Source organism: Mytilus edulis, chromosome 4 (genome assembly GCF_963676685.1).
Source record: "Mytilus edulis chromosome 4, xbMytEdul2.2, whole genome shotgun sequence".
In the NCBI taxonomy this organism is placed as follows: domain Eukaryota; kingdom Metazoa; phylum Mollusca; class Bivalvia; order Mytilida; family Mytilidae; genus Mytilus; species Mytilus edulis.
In genome coordinates this window covers 48930400-48952270 of record NC_092347.1, presented here as the reverse complement: position 1 = coordinate 48952270, position 21871 = coordinate 48930400, and the positions used below count along the sequence as shown (strand labels likewise).

The window sequence follows — 21871 nt, the reverse complement described above, 5'->3', positions numbered from 1 at the left end:
TAATACAAAGATAGACAAATAAATAAAGCACTGATAGCAAAGCATGAGTATGTTTGATTTTTGTTTATTCTAAAAATTAGAAAATGAGGTTTGACTGCAAATGAAACTCTTCAACAGATTTTTCTGTAAACCAACTAACTTAAATCCATTTCCTTACCAACAAAATTTCTAAAACAAGAATGTATCCCAAGTACATGGACTGTGGGCCGTGAAAATGTGGTAAAAACTCTATTTTGGCATTAAAATTAGAAAGATCATATCATAAGGAACATGTTTCAAGTTGATTGGATTTCAACTTCATCAAAAACTACCTCAACCAAAAACTTTAACCTGAAGTGGGACAAATGGACAAACGAATGAACGGACTCACATATCAGAAAACATAATGCCCATAAATGGGGCATACAGATGTATAAATGTATAAAGTGCTGCTTCTAAATTTATTTATTTTTAAATTAAGTGAATAATTTGTTTTTACTTCAATTAAGGGCATGAGATACAGTAACAGGAGATAATGACATTTTACGTCTGCAACATATCAGGAAATATGCATTTTTCCAGAGATTTTACTCAATAACATCATCCTATAATAATAACAATATCAACAGATATTTCACTTTCTTTCATTATTTTTATGTAATAATTCATATATATATTTGAACCGAACTTCTCTTTTAATAAGATACATTTCTAATTTTCAAAAAACAAACAAGAGCTGTGAGAATGACAGTAAACCTGATATTTTAACATTTATTTCTGTCCTGGTATTTATCAATATCAAAAGGAACAAAACTCCTAAATGGTAAAGTAAAAGTTTCAATCATCAATATCAAACTTGACCTCCATTTTGTCAACAATAACAACATTTTAAATTTTGATTTTGGTTAAATGGTTCATGATAAAATGCTAAGACAAGACTGGAAACACCATTTTTCAATCTTTCAAGAACCACAACTCCTGAACAGGAAAAGTGAAAAATTGCCATTATAGAACTTGACCTCCATTTTGTTGTCAGTAACAACATATTAAAATTTTGAAAGCTTTGGTTGAACGGTTCATGAGTAAATGCAAGGACAACATTTGGCTGATGATCACCTGCCCGCCGTACATCCCCATATCAAAAACCGATTTTTAATCTGGTCAAAAATCTACTTTTACTGTTTTAACTCTCAACAGATTCTTAAATAATTCATTTATCAAACTTAATTGTAAATGTTTCACTCTCATGGTTAAGAGTCCACAAAAAATGTGATCTATGTTATAGTTTTTATCATGAAAACAAAATGTTTAGATAAGAAGGAAACATTACCCAATTAAAGAACCTTAGTGAGCACGCTCACATACCCCACGTCCCCACATTGTCATTGGAGAAATTAAATAAGTATAAGAAAAAAAAATTGTATAAGAAAAAATATTGAATAATAATTTCCTGTCAATATACACATCTACATAGTATGTCCTTATTATCTACAAAATTTATGAAATTCTGTTGTGTGTTTTCAGAGGAGTTGAGATGACAAACTGTTGCAGAAGTACATTGAAGCAAATAAGTTCAAAGGGGCATAACTCCTAGAAATAAAATTGAATCGTAATTTCCCGTCGATATGCACAACTACATAGTATGTCCTTACTATCTGAAAAGGTTTCATGAAATTCTGTTGTGTAGTTTCAGAGGAGTTGCGATGACAAACTGTTGCAGTAGTACATTGAAGCAAATAAGTTCAAAGGGGCGTAACTCCTAGAAATAAAATTGAATCGTAATTTCCCGTCGATATGCACAACTATATAATATGTCCTTTTCATATAAAAAGATTTCGTGAAATTCTGTTGTGTGGTTTGAGAGGAGTTGCGATGACAAACTGTTGCAGTAGTACATTAAGTAAATAAGTTCAAAGGAGCGTAACTCCTAGAAAAAAAATTGAATCGCAATTTCCCGTCGATATGCACAACTACATAGTATGTCCTTATTATCTGAAAAGGTTTCGTGAAATTCTGTTGTGTGGTTTGAGAGGAGTTGCGATGACAAACTGTTGCAGTAGTACATTAAAGTAAATAAGTTCAAAAGGGGTAACTCTTAGAAATAAAATTGAATCGTAATTTCCCGTCGATATGCACAACTACATCATATGTCCTTTTCATATAAAAAGATTTCGTGAAATTCTGTTGTGTGGTTTGAGAGGAGTTGTGATGACAAACTGTTGCAGTAGTACATTAAGTAAATAAGTTCAAAGGGGCGTAACTCCTAGAAAAAAAATTGAATCGCAATTTCCCGTCGATATGCACAACTACATAGTATGTCCTTATTATCTGAAAAGGTTTCGTGAAATTCTGTTGTGTGGTTTGAGAGGAGTTGCGATGACAAACTGTTGCAGTAGTACATTAAAGTAAATAAGTTCAAAGGGGCATAACTCCTAGAAAAAAAATTGAATCGCAATTTCCCGTCCATATGCACAACTACATAGTATGTCCTTATTATCTGAAAAGGTTTCGTGAAATTCTGTTGTGTGGTTTGAGAGGAGTTGCGATGACAAGAAACAGGACTGACAGACTGACGGACGGACTGACTGACGGACGGACGGGTCAAAAACATTATACCCTGCGCAACTTCGTTGCGTGGGGTATAATTATGCTGGCTACAATCAAGTCATAAATATTAACTGCAATAGACATCTAGAATTAATGCAGGCAAAATGGCTAAGGTATATACCCACACCTGCCATCTTTTCAAAATCTTTCTGCAGACCTAATGCTACTCTTAATATTGTTTGAATGAGTATGTATATGTATGTGCTTAAATACCATTTCAACTCACAACTGTTTTGAGGCGTTTACATTATATAGTAAAGGATTTTTTAATTCAGGTTAACACCTCAAATTGGGGATATACCCAATAAATTGTGAATATAAAAAAGAAGGTTGGTAGGTTTTAAAATTATATTTTTATCATTACAAATGTATATTCTTTAGAGTAAAAATGGTCTCCATACTATGAATATATATACAAAAATTACAAAACTGGTGTACATTTAAATCTATAAACTACTTACGCAATTTCTTCTTCTAATGCTTTTTTGAAGAGTCGAATAAGGAGATATTCTTCCCGTTGGTTAGATCCATAATTAAACAAAGAATAAATAACTGATTCCATGAATTTTGTTGTTTTACTTTGCGGCATTTCAAAAATGAGCTTGGCAAGATAAGTAGGATTAGTTTGTAATAAGTAAAACAGATGTTGGTAAGCTTCTAAACGGTCATGACAGTCTTTATTCAGGGCCTTCAGACCTTTGGGGATACTTCTGTCTTCTTTGTATTTAGATAGTTTCTTGTCTTGACTAACTACATCCTATCAAATGAATAGATTAATATGCATATACAAATAATTGAAGCAATTGTTTTATTATGTTTATAGCATAATCTTAATCTGTACTCTTCATCTTTACAACAGACAACTTAATATACTTATCTCTCATTTAATTATCACAGGAGATGAGCATGCAATTGATAGAGGTCAAATGTACTCTTCGTCTTTACAACAGACAACACAATATACCTATCTCTCTTTGACTATCACAGGAGATTAGCATGCAATTGATAGAGGTCAAATGTACTCTTCATCTTTACAACAGACAACACAATATACCTATCTCTCTTTGACTATCACAGGAGATTAGTATGCAATTGATAGAGGTCAAATGTACTCTTCATTTTTATAACAGACAACACAATATACCTATCTCTCATTTGATTATCACAGGAGATGAGCATGCAATTGATAGAGGTCAAATGTATACTGAAGCATTTGAAGCTAAGAAAATTAAACAATCATTTTCTTCTAACAATATGTGTTGTAAAATCTCTAATTACTGGCAAATAGGAGTGGCTGCACAGTAAATGTAAAAATTGTCAACATTATCAAGCTGTAGACCTAATATAAAAGTATGCTCTATTTATATAGAACCCAAGAAATCATTACATTTTCATTAAACCTATTTGTTTTTAGTTCCCTGTTTTGTAATTTAATCAGGCTTTAAAAATACTTGAATTATTTTAAGCTTGTCATTTCAGGGCCTTTATCGTGTTTATAGCCGTCTATGTGGTATAGATTTTGTTCATTGTTGAAGGCCGAACAGTGACCTAAACTTGTTAAATTCTATGTCATTCAGTTTCTGGTGGAGAGTTGTCTCATTTACAATCATAACCAATCTTCCTTTTTTATAGTTTTTTTTTTTTTTTTTATAGCAGGTATATTTGTTTAGCCAATATCCAATTAAGTAGAGTCCTCTGTACTAGTACCTTTAAAATCGGTAAATAAACCGCAGGTTTTTTTCCTCTGTATTTGTCCCTGCATGTTATACTCAGGTGCGCTTTATGTATGTATTTTTTCTGTTTTCAGGACGAGCGTGAAAAAAAACATCTGGATTTTTTTTCTGGAGACAGTCAGATTGTTAAGTGCTTGCAGTGACTTGATAAATTGTTAATGTGGCATATTTTGTTATGAATAAATATATTTACTTTATCGTTTGTTCTTTATTTCATTCATATGTACCACCAAGACACAACTAAATAATGCTACATTAATCATATTAAAATATTCAAAGCCTATATGAAGAAACAAAACTTAAAACATTAGATTTTTTTTTACATTTACCTGCAAAGATATTCTGTTTTTAATAAGTAAACCTATTTTGATATCCATTTGATCTAAATCAGTTTCTAGTTGTTTCGTTGATCGAATTTCTGTAACCACCTTCTGACGCAACTTCTGTAATTCTAAAACATAAAAAATTCCATTACTGCTATCTCTAAAGCTATCTTAGATTTGGGTCACACCCACCAGTAAATTTAGTAAAACAGCTTAAATAAATAGCTGCCCTATGATCACATGATATACACCCCTCACCTTTTTAGCTCATCTTTATGCTTTAACTGAATTCATAAGATCAACAAAAAATGCTGCAAAAAAAAAAAACTCACCCCCAAAAAATAATTAACGGTCCAACGTTTGAAAAATTAACAGATTTCAAAGATTTTTTAACAAGTAAAGTTCATAAGACTCCTCCATGTCATATCATATCAGAAAAAAAAAGAAAAACACTGAGGGGAGATAATTTCAATAGATATAAATTGGCCATCAAAGTTTCATGAAGACTACTTCAAGAATTTTCAAAGATATTGGAAAATCCCCCCTTTTTAATGAATAACTTCCCAATACCAAAATATAAAATCAGAAATTTTCATTAGTCGAATGGGAACTTACATCAATATACATCAACAGTTTCATGAAAATTGTTCAAAGCATTTATAAGTTATAACTAGTCAGACATCTGGAAAAATCCAGCAATCTTTAATAAATAAAATTAAAATAAAATGGGAAACGTAAAATCCAAATTCATAAAAATTGGAAGGGAGCTTACTACAATAGATATAGACAATTCACCAAAGTTTCATGGAAATTTGTAAGAGTGTTTTTTTTAGCTATTGTCAGACATGTTGATGACATAAAAATATATTGGCAACACAAAAAATTCATTTATCTCCAACATAGCATGAAGGATAAATGTGTTAATAGCAACAAAGAGTTCACTAGACAGAAAAGTAGAAGTAATAGACTTCTGGTTAAATGAAAGCTAATTGCTTAATAGCTGGGTCGAGTTCAATATCGTAGCAGCTACGTAGCTGCTAACAATATTTATGTTACAATTAGTCTATAGCTACACTTTCAATAGTCAAAATCTACGTAGCACTACGTAGCTGCTACGATATTGAACGCAGCCCAGATGTTTTATGGGTGCTAACTTCATACCTATTTCCTCTGAGTAATCAACATCACTAGCATCCAATAAATGAACAAATCTCTGTACAACATTTAAAGGTGGGTTTTCTTCCATCACTGTAAACAGACATTTAATAGTTAAATATATAATTAAACATAATATCCGTTATCTAAAATTGTTTTCATTGTTGTAATTCTTCATACAACATAATAAGTGTGCTTTTTTAAAAGCTTATGCTAATCTAGCATTTAATGTAATGCAAATTAGCCTACATAGTTTATAATAAATTTCTACGCTGAACGCAGCTGGATACAACCGCAGAGGTCCAAAATAAAGAATCAAATCTTTCTCAAAATCAATAAAGAGCAGAAATCCAAAAATATTGGTCTCTTTTATATACTGTAAAATATCATGAATCAATCAAATGCTATCCCTTATATAATGCTTCATGGTCCAAAATCTATTTCATTAAGTTCAAAAGTTACTTAAGTAATTGTGCATTAACCAGGAAACCTTTGTACCTGTAACCCCCCGAAGCCAATTCTAACCATCCCTTTGAGGTATGGAAACTTGTGGTACAATTTCAGAGAGATCCATACACTGTTCCACCAGTTATTGTCTGAAAACTAGAAAAATGCTTATTTGGGCCCCTTTTGGCCCCTAATTCCTGAACTGTTGGGACCATGACCCCCAAAATCAATCCAAACTTTTCTTTTATGGTATCACACATTGAGTTTTAATTTCAAAGATTTCTATTTACTTATACTAAAGTGATTGTCCCGAAACCAAATGTCTTCTGACCATGCTGACGACAACGACGTGATACCAAAATATGCCCACAAAACTTTTTGCGGTAGTATAGAAATCTGAAAGCACAAATTAATTCAAAATAATTAAAAATGATCGGCAAGCTTCTTGTTTCAAGCTGAAAATTCAATGGTCACTAATGGAAAGATATATCACACATGATGCAGATGTATAATCTACATTTTTTTGCATGCTTTATATTTTCTTATTAAAATTGTCTAATACTACAGGCTAAACGTCATTACATAACTATTACATACTTAATGCTCTGTAATCATGCCTAGCTTTGTTGGATCTGACGAATGCCTGGATTTTGACTACTGCAGCTTCCTATAAATATCATTAAATGACATACTGTAACAATGTCATATTGATTAGTTAGAAAAAAGACTACATTAAATAGTTGACCCATTACAAATGTACTTTAGAGTGTTTTAGACCTTGTCACAAAAATTTAACATTGATAAATAAACCATGAGAATGAGTTGCAGTTCAGATAACCCCACCAGTCTAATAAACATACCTTACATTTATTATTCATAATATCTCATCAACCACTAAACTATGACCAAGTAAACCATTAAAAGAAATGAAGTGAAGGAAACTTGTTTAATTGATATGTAAACCTTACAATGATTCTATATACCAAATATAAATGTTCTTTAACTCAAATCAATGAAGGCAACTTTCCTAAAGATAAGGAGTATCCAGCTCTTGTATATTTTGATGATAATGGATTGCTGAATAATGTCCAGCACAAATTAGGTGTATATTCAGAACATGAACATGTTATGTAATATGAATAATAAACCTCCTTTGTACAGGACCAGATTTTTAAACATGCTAGTTCACAAGGTAACAGTCCACATGGAGACATTTCATACTACAAGGACAACTTTTTCTGACGTTGAGTCAACCAGTCCTTGCTCTATCTCCTTAAGGCAGCAAACATAGCAGAGAAGTAGCAAATACCAATTTTAAAGTGTTTGATTTGAACCAGCCAGGGTTTCAAAGATTTCAGTTGTTTTAAACCTCCATAATTCTGTTTAAATTAGCCTCCATATAAGACTACAATCATTTTATAAGTTGCTCAATAAAATTATAAGTAAACTATAATGGTACAGTATCCATGCATACATTATCTTTAAAGTATTGCAATCTCTTCTTGAAATCCCTCATAGCTTTCCACATTCTGACAAATGACTGAATCTGTAATTAAACAAAACAAAACAAAAAATTGTATTATATCAGACAAAATAAATAATGAACTTGTATATGAATATTTTTTATGAATTGCATGACAATCATATATTCCTAATTTTAAAATTAATCTGTTTTGTGATAATAAGTATTGTATATTTTTACAACATTTCGTTGGGGCAACTAAATCAGATGCCAATTTTAAAGACGTACCAGACAAGACAAGGGTAACACTGTTATAGCGAGGACATAAAAATTCATAGTCCAATAACTCCTGTAAAAATGATCATACCAAAAGATGATCAATTACACCTGGATTGTATGAGAGCTTTCTGTCCAACATTCTCAATATTACAAAAGGCAAAAATATTCTTGTTTTTCTATTTTTTAGTCCCAGTTTCCCATTCTTCACTGTTTAATCAGACATTGTGAAATTGAAATCAATATCTTGCTGCATTTATAATTGCTATTAATAGTTCTCTCTGTCTACTATATTTTTTTATACAAACAGCAACATGTAGAAAATAAGTGAAAATTGTCATCAAATGGTAACAACCACTTTAAGAATTTAATTGTTTCAGTCTATTGGCACCGTAGACTGTCAATATCCGACTAATCTAATAAAACTACCTTTATAGCTGTGTCTCCTTTATCCTGTAGGTACTGCAATCTTTCTTGATATTTTCTTTTCTGTTTAGCTCCTTTCCATGCAGCCTACAATATAAATTATATAGAAAATACATCATTATTCCTAACTATCTTCAAGCTCAATGTTATTTATGGTTGACACATAGAAATGTATTGCTTTTTTGTAATTTTTATTGTAAAATGCTAATGTTCAAATTAAACATACTTTAACACAAACGTTAACTTGTAAAATATGCAAAAGTGTTAAAATCAATGAAACTTCATGATAATCTGCTTGAAAATGGGACTTGTAAATTCTTATACCACTGCATTCTTAGAATAATTGGTGGTCTAACTTAAACTGATTTAATCACAAACATTAACATGAAAACTAGGCAAACTATTCAAAGACAATAGACCATAACTGAGGAAGAGGAGGAGACAAATAATATCCATGGAAACAAGATGTGCCAATGCTAATAATCTACATACCAAATTTCATAAACTTAGGGCTTTTCCAGAATAAATTGTATGGAGGGGGGGAAGAAGGCACTTTTATTAAAATTTGATGGGTGGTGGTTATTTAAGAAAGATTGCTTGAACATTTAAATGAAATATCCAATTTAAAATGTATGCATGGTGGGGTCAAATAAAAAATGCCTTCCTTTCCCCATACATTTATTTTTCGGACAGCCCTAAACAAAGCATTTAAAGTAGAAAGACCATGACTGAAAGGTCATAACTAAATTATATCTATGGAAAGGAGACAAGTCAATGCTTATACAACTGCATTCCAAATACCATGGCCTTCCACTGATGGTTACTCTTTAATTGACCTAACCACAAACTAACTAATTGTTGATGCTGTTTCAACTAAACCATCTTGCCTCAGTATCTCTTTTTCAGATGTGTCTAAACTACAAAAAAACTGTAAACAAAAATTCACAGGAGTATCATAAATTAATGCTTTTCACTTTGTTGTACTAGTGTAAGAAACAATGTTCATTTCTCACAAATATGGACACCAAGAAAACAGGATAATGGATGACAAAAACAGTTCTGTCACAGATGATTCCCTTTTATTCCACAACTGTGTTATTCAAGTTTGTAACAAATATGACTCTACCTGTATTTTCACAACAGCAGGAATTTGTGTTTGCATGAAATGAAGTCTTTGTTTGTACTGCTTCCTTGCTAAGTAACCCCTTGTATGAGACTGTATCTTTACGACAAATGATTCGTTGGCTTTCAAAAACTGTCCTCTGTCATGAGCTGAAGTAATATCTGTTATCACTTTCTATATACAAAAAAAGTATAGGATTTCTTCATGGTACATTTTAGAAAAGATAAAGGAAATAAAAAAACAGCAACATCAAAATATAATAAAATACTATTAATGGTATTGTTTGATAATTTCTGTAGTAAAACAGGTAACTAACATTGTTGACCCTATTAGTTTTAACTGTAAAGAAGTTGTTTGGCTTGACAATCTTCACCATATAATTCTATTGCACATCTCCTAATTCGTTTTTTTCTTATTCTTCAGAATCATTATAAGTACTTCTATTAGCTAATCATGATCTTCGCAAGACAGCAAGTCTCGTTTATAATATTATATATGTTATTGTATGTCAGATACAAACTAAATTTGGGCAAACTTTTTCCTTTATACCTACTCCGATATTACTCAGTATAGATTATAGCGATTTCAAAACATTGATATTGCACCAGACAAGGGCCACAATGTGAACCTTTTTGGCAAGTGAACACTGCAAAAGAGCTATTAACAACTTCACATTGTGTCGAGCAGCTATTATTTTATGATATTTATACATAAAAAACCTGATTACCTGTTTATCGTTCTACTACTGATCTTTTCACCCTCCCTACTATGCTTGAGTAAATATGCTTGATTATGTCTCCTCACACATTGTGACATCGTTTATAATGCCTGCTCTTGTCTCAAAGGGGTGACATGAGAATTACAGCGTGACCGAGCAGGGTGATATAGGTGTCCTGAAGGACGATAAAAAGAAATTTCTTATATACATTTACCTATTTACTGAATGTATCTTTTACTTCAGAAATAAATACATAATATAATAAGTGAAAATGATACCTGTATTTCTTCTTTTGTTAATAAAGAATGATCTTTGACAACATCATCAGGTCTAGCCCAGGCAAAGGTATCCTGGTGTTTATTGTAATAAAACTTTGATCCATCCTTTAGTCTGTTCATCATCCACCCACTGCCTCCAGTTCCTACAGTAATAGGTCAAATACATAACAAGATGGCAAATCAACAATGTATAAACAAAGGAAATGGAACTATAAATGTTCTAGTGTGTTCATAATCCACCCACTGCCTTCACTTCCTACAGTGATAGGTCAACAATGTATAAACAAAGGAAATAGAACTATAAATGTTCTAGTCTGTTCTTATCAATGCCATGTTTAAATATTAATTTTATCATTCAAAACAAAGATCATCAGATTATACAACAGAGGTAAACTTTATCCGAAACATATCAATTTAAAATGCACTTAAAAACTGTGTTAGTCCTTAGATATCAGTATTTACCTTGATTTCATTTCAACACAGCAGAAAAAAGTGTGGAAAACTGATTTGCCAGACTAACAAATGGATAGACAGAGAGACAGAGTGCAAACCTGAAGACCCCTTGGACTTCATTGGTAAGGAACTAAAATGGGGTGTGATATTACATGTTTTGTATGCAATTTTTTAGCCTATAAAATAAGAACAATGCTTTTCACACTTTTCTTCTTAGAAAAATGAAGAGGATTTAGAAAGTATTTTTGGTGAACCATAAATAGAAATTATACCTGACTTAAGCTTATTTTCCCGGCACTTTTGTAGTCCATCCTTGTATTGGTCCATACATTCAGGTATTATACTGTGTAGTCCAAGATCTTGATTCTGCAAACTATCTCCAAGATTTTCTTCTAAGCCATCTATAGCACTGTTTATGTCAAACAGACCTTTAGACACTGTGTAAATATAAAAAAAAAATAATACATCAGAGATCTTAACATTGCAACATCACGATTTGTTTGAACTGTTCCCATCATTTTCCCACATTGTATGCTTTTTGTGAATGAGTTCCCCAAGGATCTATCGGTGTAAAGGACACCATTGAACAATGACATAAGGATATAGGCATTCTACAGGAAAATGCACGCATGTGAAACTGTGTTAAATTCAGATAAATAAAAAACATAAAAATATGTTGAAAGCTAATTTTCTCAAATAAAATTATGGTGATCATTTAACTTCATCCGAACTTGCCTTAGTATGTTATTGTAAATTGTTTAAGCATATCACTAATTTAGTTTAAAACTTCATGATTTGCACTATTTCAGGTGGACCTAGAAATCCAAATTGGAATCTTTAATTTCATTTTATAAAAAGCCCAGTTGGTAAAAAAAGATAAAGTATATACTCTTCATTAATGCAATAATAGCTAATAGAAATTTTGTTGTGAAATGTTTATATAGCACTTTAATTATTATTCTATTCCATGGACATATTGGTAAAAAAACACAAAAAGCAGTTCTTATAAATCTGTTTATAGTTTCCACATCCTTTCCTTTGTAGGTCTGTAGGAATATATAATTTAAACTGAAAATCCAATCGATGGACAATATAAAAACTAAGGAGATGTTACCCTATGGTTACAGAGAAACAGATTTGTTTAAGTGAACACAAGTATAAGTGTGATGAAAACTTTTCTGTGTCTAGCCTTCGATAGCTACTGTCTGTGAAAAGGTGTAATGTTGATAACCAAAACACTAAGTCCATTTATCTGTAAATCACCAAAAACAAGAATTTGTCCCAAGTGCACAGATGCCCCATCTGCATTTTCTATGTCAGTGGACTGTGAAAATGGTGGAAAATCTCTAAATTTGGCATTAAAATTAGAAAGATCATATCATAGGGAACATGTGTACTAAATTTCAAGTTGATTGGACTTCATCAAAAACTACCTCGACCAAAAACTTTAACCTGAAGCAGGACAGACGGACGAATGAACAGACGCACAGACCAGAAAACTTAATGCCCCAAAATGGGGCATAAAAATTTATTGGGAATGTGTATACAAGATTATAAAGAGACTTCACTCAACAAAGGTAAAAGTGACACTTCAATTTTTCCATTTGTAAAGAAGTATAACTCTAGAATGGTATAAGTGATGCTACCTGAATTCAAACTTGATCTGTGTTTTGTGGTAATAAGCATTATATAAGTTTCATAACATTTGCTTGAGGCTAACTAAACTTAAAGAACAGAAATGAAAAAAAAATAGCATTTTTTTTTTTCATCTGGAAAGGGGCATAACTCTAGAATGGTAAAAGAGACGCTACCCAAATTCAAACTTGATCTGTGTTTTGTGGTAATAAGCATTGCATATAAGTTTCCTAACTTTCGTTTGAAGAAAAAGAAAGTAAGAGAAAGGAAATGAAAAATTCAGCAGTTTTTCCATTTGTACCGTAATACGGACGTAAAATTCAGCAGTTTTTCCATTTGTACCGTAATACAGACGTATGTAACGACAAACATACCTACGTACAGACGGACAAAGGTAAAACTAAATGCCCCCTCAAAAAAATTTCTCTTTCCATGCCTTTTCTTTTGTAATGAAAATATACCATACAATTATTGCCTCCTTACTTTTGAGACCAGTTTCAGCATCTTTATTGGCAGATTCTATAGAGGTCTGAATTTCTTCAATCCATAGTTCTGCATCCTCATCTCCCGTTTCCTGTCAAGTGAAATAATAAACCTTTGTTAAAAATATATATAGGAATAAAAGAGTAAGCCTTGCTCAGAACAATTTTATCTTACCAGACAGTTCTTTTTAAAACCAATTGGGAAAACCAGGACAGTAGGGACTGCCATGAAAATGATAACTTCAGACTTTTGATATGGATTCTATGAACTCTTACATTCATAGTTCTGTTAATTGACAGTACGTCACCTAAAGTGAGCAACGGTATAATACTACATTTGTGCTATACTCTTCATTAATGTGATCCAACTCTTAATTGTGACTGAATCTAAATGTATTCACAACACTTCCATTACTAAAGCACTCAGGGTCTAGAAAAATGAACTAACTCAAGTCTATACAAATGCAACACATTGATCTCTGAATCAAATATATGTTCTTATAATATATCTTTTCATTTTTAAAAGGTTCAATTAACAAGGCATAAGCTCACTTTCTCTTTTTCTTGTTTCTGTCGAACCAATAATACATGATAGCGATATGACTGCTTCTCATCAATTGAGTTAAGTTTTGCAGAGGGCTGCTCCAAAGCTTGAAATGTTACGGTTGGATCTCCTTTTCCCAAGGCTTTGTTGATTTCTCCTATCGCCAAAACTCCTACAAACAAATTTATCTTCAATACCAATGCATATTAGTACTTTTCCATCAAAACTTTTTGTTTGTGCCATTTGCTTGAATGTAAAAAAATATAAATGGGTAATGTGTCCCATGGACACATATGATACCACTGCTTACATATATAAAGTTAATCAAAGTGCATGTAAGCACTGAAGGGGAAAGATTCATCAGTAGAAGGCAAAATTGAACATTGCATTGTATAAGGCATTGATTGAAGTTGATTCACTATCATCATGGACAAAGGAAGATAACTCCAATTTGAATAATTACTTAAATGATATTTTTAGAAAAAAAAAATGAAAAATTTGTAAACGACATAACTCTAGAACAGTAAAAGTAATGACACCAAAATTCAATCTGTGTATTATAGTAATAAGCATTTTGTATAAGTTTCATAAGATTTGGTTGAGGCAAACTTAAGTTAGAGTAAGAAAACGAAAAATTTAGCACTTTTTTCCATTTGTATAGGGGCACAACTCTAAACCAAACAAGTGACGCCACCAAATTTCAAACTTGATCTGTGCATTTGTGGTTTTAAGCATTGTGTATAAGTCTCATATCATTTGGTTTAGACAAACTAAAGATAGAGAATGGAAACCAATTTTGGGACACAGATGTAAAAGTGGATTGGACTTCTGATACAAGAGTGCACATGCTGAAATGTCTTGCCTTCTTTACTCACCATTGATATTAGGTTGATAGTCCCAAATATAAAGCTTTACTACAACTTTCACATAAACTTATATTTAACATATGGTCATATAAAACCAAACAAGAAATACATGTACACCTTACAATCATTCAATACACTAAATATAGTTGACCTATTGCTTATAGTTTCTAAGAAACTGACTCAACCAAGAAAACTAAACATTGACTGATGTACCATGAAAATGAGGTCAAGGTCAGATAAACCATGCCAGACAGATAAATACAGCTTACAATCCTTCCTTACAACAACTAAAGTTGATCAATTGCTTATAGTAAAAGAAAAATAGACCAAAACACAAAAACTTAACACTGAGCAATGAACCGTGAAAATGAGGTTAAATAAAACCTGTGAGACTGACATGTAAATCATAAAATATTTCCATACACCAAATATAGTAGACCTATTGCATTTAGTATAAGAAAAAAGACAAAAATTTAATTTTAACCACTGAACCATGAAAATGAGGTCAAGGTCAGGAGACACCTGCCAGTTTGACATGTACACCTTACAATCCTTCTATATACCAAATATACTAGCCCTATTGTTTATAGTATCTGAGATATGGACTTAACCACTATCCCAAAAGTCACAAGCTCTACAAAAACTACCTTGACCAAACACTTTATCTTGAAGTGGGAAAGACAGAAGAACGGAGGCACAGACCAAAAATCATAATGCCCATCAATGGAACATAAAAATAAATAAACTTTTTTAGTAGATGATATGAACTTAGATGTGAGTTAGTGACTGTGGGTCCTTTAATATTTGTATATTAAAATGAAAACTATAGGAGAGCTCTTACAATAACTTGTTTTTGGAACAGACATCAACTTTATATCCCCTCTCCAATTCATGGTGGGGGTTCACTTACGCTCATGTTCCTCTGTTACTTGTTGATTGATTTCTTCAATACAGGTACAGATTTCATAATGGGTCAGTAACTCACATGATGCCTGTAATGAAAAAAAAATCATTATATTTATATCTAATTGTCAAAGGTTTAGAAATTTATCTCTACCGTTGGTGTACATACAGTAAACAAACCAGCATTGTATTTCTATAATTATAAATTTTTGAGGAGAAAAGTTTTATTCAACTTTTTATTCAATAAACAGACACAGCAACAAAACTATTAATGAGAAACTTAGACCAGAAAACATAATGCCCCTCTACTATAGTAAAAGTTAATCTTCTTAATTTGGATAATTAGAGAATTTTCTTGAGAAAACAGTATATGTACACAACTTTATAAATAAAAACTAGTCATTTAGTTTAAAAAAAACATATAATTACATATTTTTTTTTTAATTTGAGGTTTCATGACTTTAAAGGGCAATAACTCCTAATGTGGTCAATTGACCATTTTGGTCATGTTAACTCATTTGTAGATCTTATTTTTGCCAAACATTATTGCTGTTTACAGTTTAATCTATCTATAATAATATTCAAGATAATAACCCAAAACTGTAAAATTTCCTTAAAATTACTAATTCAGGGGCAGCAGCCCAACAACAGCTTGTCTGATTCATCTGAAAATTTTAAAGCGGATAGGGATTTACCTGATAATCAATTTCACACCATGTCAAATTTGCTCTAAATGCTTTAGTTTCAGAGATATATGCCAAAATCTTGGTCATGTTAACTCATTTGTAGATCTTATTTTTGCTGAACATTATTCCTGTTTACAGTTTAATCTATCTTTAATAATATTCAAGATAATAACCCAAAACTGGGCATGGTAGCCATCTTGGTTTGCAGGACAGGTCATTCAACACATTTTTTAGACTACATTCCCTAATGATAATTGTGGCTATGTTCTGGTAAATTTGGTCCAGTAGTTTCAGAGAAGATTTTTGTAAAAGTTAATGACAGACAAAGGACGCCAAGTGATGAGAAAAGCTCATTGGGCCAGGTGAGCTAAAAATGGTAGAACTAACGCTACCAAAATTCAAACTTGATCTGTATGTTGTAGTGATAAAAATTGTGTAAAAGATCCATAAAATTTAGCTCAACAAAAACGAAGTGATAGAATGGAAACGAAAAATTCAGCCAATATTCCATTGAAAAGGGTCATAACTCTAGAATGGTAAAGGTGACTCCACCAAAATCAAAACTTGATCTGTGTTTTGTGATAATGAGCATTGTGTATAAGTTTCATAACATTTGGTTGAGGCAAATTTAAAATAAAGAAAGGAAATGTAGAATTCAGCATTTGGTTGAGGTAAACTGAAGTTAGAGAATTGAAACCAATTTCAAGATGTACAAATGTTCAGAGGCATATATGGATGTACAGTCAAACAAAATCTCAAAAAGGTAATGCCAGATAATTGTAAAACAAGAATGTGTCCTCAGTACACGAATGCCCCACTCGCACTATCATTTTCTATGTTCAGTGGACCGTGAAATTGGGGTAAAATCTCTAATTTGGCATTAAAATTAGAAAGATCATATCATAGGAAACATGTGTACCAAGTTTGAAGTCGATTGGACTTCAACTTCATCAAAAACTACCTCGACCAAAAACTTTAACCTGAAGCGGGACAGACGGACGAACGGACGAACGAACGAACGGACGGACGGATGAACGGACGCACAGACCAGAAAACATAATGCCCCTCTACTATCGTAGGTGGGGCATAAAAAACCACGTTGGTCAGATAAATTTTGCTTATCATTCAAAAAGCAACCTAATAAATGTCACCAGATATTTCAAAGAATATCATTTTGTGGTGGAGTTCAAGAAAATCTTAACTTTTTTGTACCAATTTAATCATAATATCCTCAATTTGGGTATATTTTTCTTCATAAATAATACAATCTTTCAACCACCTTAGCAACCATGATATAAAATAGAATACAACATTAAGTTGAGTCTGACATTTATTATTATTTGCTAGTAACAAAATAGTATTAAGAACTAACCTCAGATTTAGTTGCCTTCTGCAACAGTAATTGTTTTTGGTATTTTTCCATATTGTTTTCATCCAGATCAGGAACACAGGCATCTTCATTACACAAAGCTTTAAATGTCCTTTCAGGGTCACCGACATCTAAAGCTTGGTTAATGGCTGCTACTGCTGACAACACTGAAAATGAAACAAACTTAAGACTAATGTTAGATTTGATTGTAACATCTAAATGAATAGAAGAACATTGCATTCAATTATAAATAACCTTTTTAATACCAAATGGTAAAGAAAACAAATTGAACTATGAACTACTGACCACAAATGATACCTCAAAGGATGAGCATTGGATGTGAACACACATCAAACATTAAAGCATCTTCCAATGAAGCTCAACTACAAATCTTAGAAAGCCTTGATTTGTATTTTCTGAGAAGGATTTCTTATTTCCAGAACAATCACTCATCAACTTCTTGTTTACCCAATACTTATATAATTTTACACTTAATTGCTTTGAATGAAAGTAATTTATGCAAAAAACTGATGTGTTTACAGAAAAGTAGGACCATGACATGACATCACAAAACAAATAATGCATTATTTAGAGATCTTTACTTCGTGATTAATAATTTGATGTATCAAAGAGGTTGTCATATATCAATAATTCAATTTTGGATATAACACATCTCCTGATTGGCTGACAATGTTTTGTTTATCAGCTCATAGACATAACTTTGTCATCAACGTTTTTTCATGGTTTACTACGGTTTAAAAGCAAATTAAGAATTAAATTATGTGATGCACACTGAATAACCCATGAAATTGGGGTAAAATCTCTAATTTGGACTTAAATTGGAAAGATTATATCATAGGGAACATGTGTACTAAATCTCAGGTTGATTGGACTTCAACTTCATCAAAAACTACCTTGACCAAAAACTTTACCCTGAAGCGGGACAGACAGACAAACAAATGGACAGACAGATGCATGCACAGGCCAGAAAACATAATGCCCATAAATGGGGCATAATAAATGGGACATAAAAAGATTGTGACATGGGACACAGAAGACGTACCTGTTTGCATATAACATTATAAAGGAACATACCTCAAGATCAGTAAAAAATTCAAACTTGATCTATGTTTTATGGTTATAAGAATTATGTATAAGTTTCATAATAGAGTCAAAAAGTTAGAGAATGGAAACTTATTTTGAGATGTACATGTATAGACAGACCAGGGCAACACTTAATGATCCCTTCTCCACCACAGGGTCATAAAAACCATTAAAATCTTATGGCAATACAAGCCATTAACCTACCCCTTTCAGAAAGCCTTGAATTTTAGTTCTTTCTAATAACAGACATAAATTTCATACATTGTTATTATGTGTAAGAATAAATATGTATTTGGTAAACAGGAAGTGGATGAGGGAAGAATCTGAAAATGTATCACACAGTATAGCATGCTTTCATAGCACTTGATATCAAATTTAAGAAAGCTCTAATTTGCAGTTCATAGTAAAAATTGAAACCAAAATTTTCTGTGAAAGATAGATTGAGAGCAGATCATTTTTTTACCTCTTTTTTAACTATTATGCCCAAATACCAATTTGTTATTATTTTTGGTACTTTTTCTTTCCTTTCTCTTTTTTTGTAGTCATCACTTATATGTTAAAATACATATATATATATACTAATGTCTTATTCCTTCTTTTTAATATTCTTAGTTTAGATTTTTAATTATATACTTATTATCTAAATATTAATTATTTCAAGCATAATATACTGGTTAATGTAGATAAAATGACATTTAAACTATTGTCCTTTTATCAAGAGGTTAAAAGATTTTTAAAAAAAATGTTCCAGTCTCTGATTGTATTTGATATACATGTACTTCATTACATAGATATAAATATAATTATGTTACTTCATTATTATATATTAATTTTTACTACCAGTAAGAATTTCTCAAAAGTACAGTACTAAATTGATTAGTTTATTACTTTATACAGGTATGACATTTAAACTGAGTTTTACTTTGCGTATTGCTGTGTGTTTGTTTATTCTACAATGGCTAGCTATAGAGGTATAGGGGAGGGTTGAGATCTCACAAAACATATTGAACACCTCCACTTGTTTGTGCCAATACTAAGTCAGAAGACTCTGGCCTTCATTAGTCTTGTATTTCTTTTTTTCTTTTTTTTTAATTTAAGTTCATTTGTATATTTTCAGAGTTAAGTGAAAAAAAAAAGAAAAAAAAAAGAGTTAAGGGTGACATCCATTTTCAATGAATGGCTCACATATTACGCATCTCTATGAAGCAGCCAACCAAATACGAAGTCGTTCTAGTTTCGGAGAAAAATGTGACGAAAATATTTGTTGGACGATAGACAAACAAACTTGTGACAAACGGACAATGTGATTGCATAAAGCCTCAAGTTCTTGAGTAGGGTAAAACAATGGAGACCTATTTAAGAAGCCTGTATATGAATAAGCCCAGTATGGCAACTACAATTTTAGTAGAATGAAATTTCCTATAAGTGCTTTTACTTATATTCATTTTCCTTATTTCCAAGTTTTTTACAACAATCTATAATCAGTTGTTTCATTTACCAGAACCGTCTGAATATCATCAGTTGTAATCTATAAGTGCTCACCACTATCAGCATACTGTTAAAAATACATCAAGAACAGATGTAGAAAACATTAATTTATCAGTTTACAGGAATAGAAACATGGATATAGAATTCAATATTATCAAAACGTAAGTATAATTTATCCACAATTCTATAATATTTCATGTTTTCTAAGACCTTTACCTTGCTGCGAGGCAGCATTTCAAGGACCAGATGACCTATAATTGAAAGTATAATGTAATGGCACTACAAGTTTCATTCTTTGATGCTATAAATAAATCAGGAGAGTCCAATATTCTTACCTTTTACAGCTGCATAAATTTCATCGTAATCTAAATCATCCTATAAGATAAAATATAAACCTAAATGAGCATAAAGCAGAATTAACATATCACAAAGTGCAAAACAATTTTAGACTGTATATCCTTAGATCAAAATGGGAAATATTTACTCAGGAACATAAAATATTAGTAATTCTATTTCTTAAACAAATAAAAATTTTGTCATATCAATTTTTTTCGTTTGACTGAATGAAATTCTGAGGTTACTAAGTTTACAGGATATGACAAAGTTTAATTAAGAAAGTAATTGTTTAAGAAATATGAATTTGACTACTAAACCATTCTAATATCATTATTAAAATCATGTGGTGACACACCAACTTTTGCAAGATTGCTGCACTGTACCAAGGCTGCATAAATGTGGAATTAAATTTTGTGTCAAACTGTGCCATTGTGTGCAGTAGTCAAATATGGTAGGTGTGAGATAGTTTTCAATGCAATGTTTGCAATTTTCAGCTTAAGAAATGTTGCCTTTAGATCTCATACAATGTAATTGTTCCTATAAGCTAAATTTTCAAGGGGCAAAACTCCTTAAAAAATAGTTGTTTGAAACTGATTTTGGAATTTGCCCAAGAAATAGCTTATATTATCCTTTGATACAGATTCCATTACAACTTGGCAAGTATAGTTCTGTTCACAAGACAGGACAGACAGATGAAGTATGCGTCAAAATGATATGTACCAATACTTATACAAACAACTGCATACCAAATTTCATTAATATTGTTTTACAATCAATTGTTACCCTTTAATTGATGTTCTCCCAACCTTTAATAAAAATAAAATCAAGTACAACAGAAATATGCAGAAAGGATGTATAAAGCTGGGTATACTACTCAAATGTAAGTAATAGTTAATTGTTTACACTATAAAATCATTCAACTGATCATTCTATTTTACCTGTTTTTCATCTTTCATATTTTTGAATTCTTCCATATATAAGGAACCAGCTGTATCAAACACTGGAGGAAGTTGAGACGATGGGCTCTGTAGAACTTTCACCAAATGATCGACTTCATCATTTGCTATGGCTAAATTTATATTTGTTACTGCTAAAGCTCCTACAAAATATAGCAGTCTTATTTTCAGTTTATTTCATAATAAGTTGTTCTGAAGCAACAATAAGTTGCATGCATTGTTGTGCTTGATAAACATAATACCCCTTTTCATAATAAATTATGAAATCATTCCGTTGAGTAATTCCTAAAAATAAGTGTGGTGAAAATACTTTTCATTCAAAGTTCATAGAATCGGAAACATAAGGTTGTTGACACCAGGACTCTTACAGAATCAGGATCGTTATATCTTACTTAATCAACATGCTCAACAATCAAGCGAGTTATCATTTGAACATAATCTAAAAGTAATCATGATTAAAACCTAATTTTTGCATTGTACTCCATTACAATACAATCAATCTCATTGTGTCGAAAACTTGGA

General features: G+C 31.5%; 1 protein-coding gene across 2 annotated transcripts in view; it reads right to left on the bottom strand.

Moving 5' to 3' along the window:
* LOC139519880 (ras GTPase-activating-like protein IQGAP1) overlaps positions 1 to 21871 on the bottom strand; it is a 92666-nt gene that overhangs the window by 38405 nt on the left and 32390 nt on the right. For both annotated transcript variants that reach the window (XR_011663735.1, XM_071312174.1), the window contains exons 13-27: positions 21332 to 21492; positions 20393 to 20432; positions 17469 to 17632; positions 15418 to 15499; positions 13650 to 13813; positions 13099 to 13189; positions 11253 to 11417; positions 10528 to 10670; positions 9535 to 9705; positions 8412 to 8495; positions 7719 to 7790; positions 6842 to 6911; positions 5804 to 5890; positions 4649 to 4770; positions 3048 to 3343 (exon numbers count right to left, since the gene is read on the bottom strand). Coding sequence is in view for 1 of the 2 variants with exons in the window: in XM_071312174.1 (XP_071168275.1) it covers positions 3048 to 3343; positions 4649 to 4770; positions 5804 to 5890; positions 6842 to 6911; positions 7719 to 7790; positions 8412 to 8495; positions 9535 to 9705; positions 10528 to 10670; positions 11253 to 11417; positions 13099 to 13189; positions 13650 to 13813; positions 15418 to 15499; positions 17469 to 17632; positions 20393 to 20432; positions 21332 to 21492 (1912 nt within the window). In the remaining variant the exon portion in view is untranslated. The remainder of the gene's footprint in view (positions 1 to 3047; positions 3344 to 4648; positions 4771 to 5803; positions 5891 to 6841; positions 6912 to 7718; positions 7791 to 8411; positions 8496 to 9534; positions 9706 to 10527; positions 10671 to 11252; positions 11418 to 13098; positions 13190 to 13649; positions 13814 to 15417; positions 15500 to 17468; positions 17633 to 20392; positions 20433 to 21331; positions 21493 to 21871) is intronic.